The sequence below is a fragment of the Sinocyclocheilus anshuiensis genome, unplaced genomic scaffold (assembly GCF_001515605.1).
Source record: "Sinocyclocheilus anshuiensis isolate Anshui unplaced genomic scaffold, SAMN03320099.WGS_v1.1 scaffold923, whole genome shotgun sequence".
NCBI classification, from domain to species: Eukaryota; Metazoa; Chordata; class Actinopteri; order Cypriniformes; family Cyprinidae; genus Sinocyclocheilus; species Sinocyclocheilus anshuiensis.
Window position 1 is genome coordinate 31,214 of NW_015544138.1, and position 8,820 is coordinate 40,033.

General features: G+C 34.2%; 2 protein-coding genes across 3 annotated transcripts in view; both read left to right on the plus strand.

Moving 5' to 3' along the window:
* LOC107694981 (polyubiquitin-B-like) overlaps positions 1-1,267 on the plus strand; it is a 22,114-nt gene extending 20,847 nt beyond the window's left edge. The window contains exon 5 of the mRNA XM_016494734.1: positions 1,167-1,267. Coding sequence (XP_016350220.1) covers positions 1,167-1,267 — 101 coding nt within the window. The remainder of the gene's footprint in view (positions 1-1,166) is intronic.
* A 4,873-nt stretch (positions 1,268-6,140) lies between these two features.
* LOC107694989 (ubiquitin-like) lies at positions 6,141-7,556 on the plus strand. 2 transcript variants are annotated; one of them, XM_016494740.1, is made up of 3 exons: positions 6,141-6,288; positions 6,555-6,671; positions 7,399-7,556. In XM_016494740.1, the coding sequence occupies exons 1-3, from the start codon at positions 6,162-6,164 to the stop codon at positions 7,512-7,514; spliced, it is 360 nt and encodes a 119-aa protein (XP_016350226.1). In that variant the 5' UTR covers positions 6,141-6,161; the 3' UTR covers positions 7,515-7,556. The 2 variants fall into 2 exon arrangements, with proteins under 2 accessions (XP_016350226.1, XP_016350227.1); XM_016494741.1 differs by having other exon boundaries at positions 7,405-7,556.
* The last annotated feature ends 1,264 nt before the right edge of the window (positions 7,557-8,820 follow it).

Below are 8,820 nucleotides of genomic sequence, written 5' to 3' on the forward strand. Positions count from 1 at the left end.
ACACAGCGGCCTAGCGTGAGGGGAAGCCCCGGCTTAGCGTACACTGAGGCCGGGATAGAGTGAGCTGAGGACGGGCTGGACTCCGCTTCATCCACGGTGAAAGTTGATGTATTCCCTCAGCGACCAGCACAGATCAGCTCTAGGCATGACGAAGCGGATCTTCTTTATGCACCAAGAGCTTGTAACACTCCAAAGAGAAAGGAAAAATTGAAATCGCATCATATGACCCCTTTAATATTTTTTTATAACCTGTGATATCTTTTATAACCCTTTTTTCAGGATTCTTTGATGATTGCAGTTTAAAAGAACAGCATTTATTTCAAATAGAAAAATAGAACTTTAGACTTTTTAAAACATAAAATTCGGCTTTGCATCACAGAATAAATCTGTTACACAATAAAAGCACACAGGCACACCATAGTTCAGCCATCAGAATTTTAACTAGGATTTTAACTATCCAGGTAACAGAGAACATTCTGGCAAGGTTCTCTCAAAGTCATAAACAAACATTCTTCTAGTAACGTTAATAGAATGTTTGTTCAGAGTAATCTACTCTATAATAACGTTCTGACAGCATTAGCACAACAACATTGTGTAGATAGTTCATGGAGTCTTAAACTCTTAAACATTTTAGTTTGATGTTTGTTTATAGTTTTTAAAATATTTCTAATTATCGTTTCAAAACATTCAACATTCAAAGTAACATTCCCCTAATGTTTGTAAAATGATTATATGGAAAATTCCCTAATCATTCACGTTTTTAAAATGTAAAAAAAAAAAAAAAAACTGGAGATTTTGTAAGATCTAACATTCAGAAAATATGTTTTCATAACTTGATGGAATTTTAGCAAAACATTCCTAGAACATATTTTTGTTAGCTGGGTACGACGAACCATTTTTTAGGGCAACTTCTCAAAATCAGGCCATGTTATCAAATGTGTTACTGTATATACAATTAAAAAAAATGTCACATGCAAAAATGGAAAGAAATGAGCAGTTAGCCCAGGTCTTCCTTCTACACAATATAAATGTGAACTTCATTTGGATGAGTGTAAAACATCTTTAATTATCGACACTTTATGTAATTCGTGTTAAAGGTGCAGATGGACTATTTCAAGGTATACTCTGACAGATCTTTTGTTGTTGTCTCACATCATCTCTCTCAGACCCAAGCTATGCACCTGAAGATGAAGATGAAGATGAAGGAATGTCCAGGACTCAATCAATGGAAGTATTAGCTGAAATGCAGAAGACTGAGCCAGAATAGATCATGTTGTATTTCAGTGCAGCCTCATATAAATCCACGTACTGTACATACTGTATATTCATCCTGTGGGTTTATCGGTGTATCTTTCAAATTTACTACCTTAAAATATACTATCAAAGGATATTATATTCTGATTTCAGCCTTTTAAAGTAAAATATTTCATGACACAAGTAAAATTATAATGACACTTTGTGCAGATATGAAAAATAGAAAATGAACGACTCGCCAAAAAGCACCACGTATAGCTAAAGTTTCAGCCCTTCAGTGCAGCGTCCATAAAGATCACAGATGCCCTTCTCTACTGACTGTATGAGTTTTATTATGAAAGATTATAAAGACAAACACAGTGCTTTTTTATTATAACATTCACTGATGGGTCAATATCAGTAAGAACATTTCCTATTTTTCACATCTGGTGCCAATTATAAATTATCTTGTGTCACAGAATATTTTACTTTTACTTAAGAGGCTGAAATCAGAACATAATGCATGATATTGAATTTTAATGGAAGTAAATTTGAACAAAATATGAAAAAACAGTGTTTAAATGACTTAAAGTCTCTGTTAGTAGTCTTAAAACGGTCCCTTTACGCTGTCACAAAAAACAAACCCTTGTTTTCTCTGTAGCAGTGCTTTTATATTAGGGACACTTCAGTGACATCTATCTACTAATTATTGCCAAGAAAATGCTGCTATTTTTTATATTTATTGTTATTTGCACTTAGCATATCACTAAAAAATGCTGCTTTTTTCACTTGGTGGCGCTATTTGCATTATATTGTATTATTTTATATTATTTTTTATAGCTGTTACTCAAGCTACTGTTAAACAATGTTTTCAGGGCAAATTCTTAAAATAACACGGTGTTATCATGTTTTACTGTATATGTGATTGCATACAATTTATAGAGTTTTGGTCAAAACATTGGTTTGTTTACAGTTTTTTTTAGTTTTGTGCTTTATAATTGTTTAATAGTTTATATTGACCACATACAGTGTGACAGCATGCTGCTATGAGACATGTGCTGTATATTTGTTCAGTGAGATGTTTACATTCTTATTTCCTGAGCCATGTTCAAAAGTTTTGTTTGTGATGAAAATGTTGTGTTTTTATATAAATTGACAGAAATTAGCCCAAGTGTATAGTGTCGTTTTTCACTGTATAAAAATGACAAATACTTTTTAAGCTTGTACCTGCACTTGATTGATGTTTGTTGTGTTTTCAGCAGTATAGTGCAGAATAAAAACATGGAAAATAAAACAGAGTAAAGCAGCTTAAACTGCATGTCCCTACATTGGAAAAGGGCAGAATAAAAGCCAATGTAATGTACACAGCTCAGTATGTACATTTGTTAAAGGTACAGCTTTACTGATACGACAAGAGTAATTTTTGGTGATGTTTTGTAGCTGTAATATGAGAAATTGAAAAAGCTGCTTCAATGGGAAATGCATCAGCACAGGACAGAAAATAGGGTTTGTCAAATCACTTCATGAGGTCTTTAACTGCTGTCCTCTGCTTCTGACATGATTGAACTGTAAGTAGAGCTTCTCACAGACATTGTCTCAGACACCTCATCTCCACTCACTGCAAAATATAGCAGAAAGTAGTTTTTGTTTTAGAACAACACAGTGGGGCAATTTGTGCATTTAACCATTTATAGTAAATTATATTAACATGCCATTACAGCCACAAAAAAGTCAGGTGAGCAAAATTTCTCAAAACATTTCCAAAATGTATAAAAGCAGGTTTCAGTCATATAATTACTCATTTAAAAATGTTTTGATGCATGCACAGATAAAACAACAACAAAGATACTCACTAAATGGTGATGGTACTCCCATGATTTTACAACTGTTCTCAAGATGTGAGCCATCCACAAAGCTGAAGGGTGAATCTGATCGGGACCCAAATGAACTGGAGGCAGACTTCTCGACTCCTCTCACTGGAAAAATAAAGTGAATAAGAACAGTGCATCATATCAATGTTATGCTTAAGTATTCCTGGTATGGGCCGTTCTGATCTGGTCCTTTCAATAACAATATCACAAACTACAGCATTTCGGTATCATCAGTCCAGAGGGGACGAGACTTAACACAGATGTTCATTTGACTTAAGACAATAAACACAATGTTTAAACATCATGCATTATGTTTTCATATTTTTTATGATTGTGGTGTTTTCTATGGCTTAGGTTTTCAGAATTGCATGAAGAACAAGATTGTAAATAAAAGTGCATGAAACGGCTGAAAACACCTCTTCCGTTTTCATTTGGACTCTCTATTCTAATTCTATTTTATTTTTAAAAACACTTGACCCTCTAACACTTGCACTCTCTATTCTATTTATATTCTGTTTTCTTTAAAAAGGGGAAAAAGAGCCTCTAACACTGTCATTCTCTTTTCTTCTTTTATTCTTTTGACTTGTTTTATTTTTATTTTAAAAAATGACCCTCTTAACACTAGCATTACCTATTCATTTTCTACTCTATCTGCTTGTTTTTTTATTATTTACTACGTGTGCTGCGTTAAGCTAACTGAGACTTGTTATAGCACTTGTATATCATTGCTCTTTTGTTGATTTTGATTGCTTCAATCGTCCACCTTGTAAGTCGCTTTGGATAAAAGCATCAGCTAAATGACTAAATAAAAAATGTAAATGTACTGAAAGCACATAAGTGCATAAATAAAAGTGTGACACTAATGGGAACAAGTGGTTATGATGGTAAGTTTCTCGTTATTGCTTATCATTCATGATTTGCTTCAAATGTGCATATCTGCACTGTACAGAACGTGGACTCACTCATCTGTGATCTGATGTCATCGCTCTGTTTTTTCATCATCTCCATTAATTCGTTTGCTCTCTCTTCCTCTGCTCTTCTTCTCTCTTTCATCTCCTGTAAAATCTTTCTGTCCATTTCAAAATGGGAGCCTCTGTTTTGTGCCACTGTCTCCTCAATCTTCTCCAGCAGCTCCTTGACCTGAGTGTTGTCACTCCTGTCCTTAAAGTTGAGAACATGATACCTGTTCCCACATTTGTCCAGCAGCCACTGGAGATCCTGCCCTTCGCTCTCAATGTGCTGCTCTATAGACGTGTCTAACAGATAGTCTCCATGAATGAACAGCACTATAGTGTGACTCCAGACTGAACTTCACGTCAAACTCCTCGCTGCCCAGGATGATGTTTCCTTCAAAACTCTTGCCTGTATTTCTAGGAGCCATTAACAGAATCCTCACCTCTGAGAGATAGAGCATGTCACCTGCAGCACATAGACAGAAAAACACACTTATTAAAGTGGCTGACATCTGAAGTCTTAATCTCTCAAAAAGGGAATCCTGAAATAAAGTTTACAGTAGTCTAATTTGCATTTAAAGAGTTTATTTGCAAAAAACAGATGTAAAAAAAATCATGTTAGTTAGCTGTATTCTTTAGTTATTTTTACTTAATCAAAATAGCTCAACTGCAGTTCGATCGAGATTAACTGGAATGCACAATTTTGAAAATTGTTAAGAACAGAGTTACCTGTTTTTGAAGATGAACTCTTCATTTATTTACTAGATGGAAATAAAACAGCAAAAAAAAATTTAAAAATAAATAAAAACATTTTGACAGCTTATATTTATAAAAGACTTGACGAAAAGCCTTAAAGAAGCCTAAAGTGGCAAAAACAGACCAAAATGAAAGTGAAAGCAGTAAAAGTGTTGTACAGTAACTGTGAGCATGTTGCTTTTTATAAAAATGTCTTCGATTATGAGTGTAAAGCTTACCGAAGTCCATTTCACTTGACATGTTTTTGTCTGCTGGAGCTGTAAATGAAATAGTTCCAGCAGCAGTCTATAGTTTTTAATTGCAATGTAGCCTGCGTTTAAGTGTTTTTGATGGGACTCACTTCATAAGAATCTCTCTACATCTCTCCTCACAGGCACCTTCCCCACTGCATTCAAGCAGGCTCGGATAACCCCACTGCTCAAAAAACCTACATTAAACACTTCACTTACAGACCTGTCTCTCTCCTTCCATTCATAGCGAAAACCCTCGAAAGAGTTGTTTTCAACCAGATATCATTGTTTCTTTCGCAGAACAACAAACTGGATGCTAACCAGTCAGGTTTCAGGAGTGGCCATTCAACTGAGACTGCGCTACTGTCTGTTTGCCTCTTTAAGAAGAATCGTTTTATGTATCCCCCAATTGTAAGTCGCTTTGGATAAAAGCGTCTGCTAAATGACTAAATGTAAATGTAAATAAGACTGCAGAACAGAGACAAACATGGGTGTGTCAGTGCGTGGAAAGCTGATGGGGGGAAAATATAAGTGTATATATAAATAAATAAGTATAAGATGCAAAGGTCTGAGTATAACACAGTTATGTCCTGAAAAATGTACTCTTTTTTTTTTTTATTTAGTACAGAAGAGGGTGAGTGTTAATGTGCATTTTTTCAATTAGATTTTACATTGACATTTGTTTTATCCATCATTTTTAGGACTGACAAAGTTTAAAATAATGAAAGAAATATATTGCTGCATTAACAGAAATAATATCAGATTAATTATGAAGGCACTCTTGTATGCTGTTGTTTAGGATCCATATCCAGCACTTCATGAACAACGAAGTAACCAATGCCCTGTCAAAGCACAACACTATTCATACCATATTTCATTTGAGTTTTTCCATTTTTAAAATTATTAAATAATTTTAACCTATTTCTGAAGATATAACAAGTTATTCATACTGTTAGTGCTAATATACAATGATTCCTTCAGTAAACTGACACAGAAAAACACTTCAGGAAGAGGGCTGGAGAAAGTGGGCGGAGTTAATGTTACATACAGCAGTGAAAGTGAAACTAAACACAGCGCATTGTTCATTTTAAATTCTACATTAAATTTGCAGATGCAGAATGAGTTTCAACATTTTTATTAAATATGAGATAGGACAGCTAAGAGCAGTAAGTGTGGATTCAGAGGAGGAACTGAAGAACACGACTGTTGAAGAGCTCCGAAGAAGAGCATTTCCTGAAGACCAATGTAAGTCGGACAAATGATACAAACAATAGGAAAAACTGCATACACGTTTAGAGTTCGATTTATCTGCTTTTATCAGTCGAAAGCCTCTGAACTACGAGAAGTTTGCAAACTATTTTACTACAGTGACCATATTTTAACCATGGTATTTGTAGAAAAGTTATGCTAATTACAGAAAACGCTCTTGATACATCTTCACCTATTATAATGAGGTTGATGCATTAATGTTTGCTGTTTCTTATGCAGCTGCTGTTGTTTGTATTTCATAGGGGACGCGTTGGTGTTTATCTTCGAGGGCAGACAACTGGAGGAGGGTCGTACACTTGGTTCTTATGGCGTACTAAACGAATCTACTATTCATGCAGTTCTTCGTCTACGTGGTGGAGGTATGTAACAAGAGTGTTTAAAATGATTTAAAGTCTCAGGTAATCGTATTAAAACTGACCCTTCATGCTGTCACACAAAACAGATGCTTGTTTTCTCTACAGCAGTGCTTTTATATTCAGGACACTTCGGTAAATTCTGCTCTTCAACTAAAATTGTATGTTATATGTAAAATTATATGTATGTTGCATGATTAGTTTGAACATTCCCATAATGTTAGTAAAATGATAATATGGAACATTCCCTTAATGTTTTTGCTAACCATCACATAAACAAGAAAAACATTTTTTTTTTTTAAATAACTGGATGTTTTGAAAGTTCTAAAAACATTAATATTCTTAATGAGAATGTTAGCAAAACAGTATATATTTTTGTTAGCTGGGGTGTTTTTTAGGGGAATAACTAAGAATAAAAGTTTTTTATAACTATTTTCTTCTTAGTTTTTTCTTATCAGTTGTGTACATTAGGGTTTTATCTTACATCTAATGTTGTTAAATGAATGTTTATCCTAAAATGTTGCTATTATATATTTAACGGTGAAGTTCTGGCAACCACAGCTGCCGGTATTTTACCGTAAATGTCAGATTTTTTTTACAGTGTTCAGCAAGTATGAAAACAGGAAAACAAAGCCAAAACAAATCCTGGCAAGGACGTGTCCGGGAAAAATGGCACGTTTGGCCACCCTACTCTGACAGATCTTTTGTTGTTGTTTCATATCATTTCTCACAGCTCTACCTCCACCTGAAGATGAAGATGTAGGAATGTCCAGGACTGCATCTATGGAAGTATTAGCTTCAATGCAGCAGACTGAGCCAGAACCCAATAGATCATGTTTGATTTTGTAGTTCAGTGCATCCTCATATATATCCAACACCTTGTACAAATATGAAAAATATAAACAGTCACAATGAACTGCTCAGCTGTACCAAAAAACACCACGTGTAGCTAAAGACTCAGCAGTTGACTGAGTAACAACCCTTCAGTGCAATCTGCAGAAGATCTCAGAGATGACTGAAACCTTTATTACTAGCATTTCTCACGTTAAGGTGCCAATTATAAATCCTCTTGTGTCACAGAATATTTGGCTTATACTTAAGAGGCTGAAATCAGAACATAACACATGATATTGAATTTTATGGTAGTAAATTTGAACAAAATATGAACAACAGTGTTTAAGGCTCCGTTAATAGTCTTAAAAGTGACCCTTTATGCTGTCACCATAAAGTGCCTCATGGGTATTAAATAATAAAGTGTTTATAGGTACGGTTAGGGCAGGGGTAGGGAGGGCTTTATTGTCCCAATAAGGCAGCATCCATTTAACAATTTTAATAAAAACGGTAATTTACACTCAATATGTTATTAGTGCATACAGTTTTATATACAGTACTACAATAATGAGGTGCAAATATCTGCCACTATTTGCAATAAGTATAAACAACATCTGATTACTAGCTCATTTACACTTATTGAAAAGAAAATGCTGCTATTTTTACAGAGTTTAAATAGAATCTATCATTATTTGCACTTAGGATATCACTAAAAAATGCTGCTATTTTCACTTGATGTAAAGCATCTATCGCTATTTGCATTATATTACTGTTAAACAATGTTTTTAGGGCAGCTTCTCAAAATAACACTGTTATCATGTTTTACTGTTTATGTGATTGCATACAATTTATAGAATATTGATCAAAACATTGGTTTGTTTACAGTTTTTTAGTTTTGTGCTTTATAATTGTTTAATAGTTTATATTGACCACATACAGTGTGACAGCATGCTGCTATGAGACATGTGCTGTATATTTGTTCAGTGAGATGTTTACATTCTTATTCTTATAACAGCAGAATGTCCAAAAGTGATGAAAATTTCACAGTTTCTATGTATAAATTGACAGAAATTCGCCCAGGAGTTTATTGACAGTACACTGTATACAAATTACAAATACTTTGAGCTTGTACCTGTCGATGATTGATGTGTGTTGTGTTTTCAGTAGAACTCATTATATTATCAATCAATAAAATGTATTACAGGGTTGCTAACTGGAACATTTCTGGGTTTTTCATTATGTCCTCTACCTATCTATCTATCTATCTATCTATCTATCTATATATCTATCTATCTATCTGTCTGTCTGTCTGTCTGTCTGTCTA

Excerpts from the sequence above, each read along its gene's own strand:
- LOC107694989 (XM_016494740.1), top strand. The coding sequence starts at position 6,162 with ATGAGTTTCAACATTTTTATTAAATATGAGATAGGACAGCTAAGAGCA. Across the intron at positions 6,289-6,554 it reads AGCATTTCCTGAAGACCAAT|GGGACGCGTTGGTGTTTATC; the intron begins GTAAGTCGGACA and ends TGTATTTCATAG. Across the intron at positions 6,672-7,398 it reads TCTTCGTCTACGTGGTGGAG|CTCTACCTCCACCTGAAGAT; the intron begins GTATGTAACAAG and ends CATTTCTCACAG.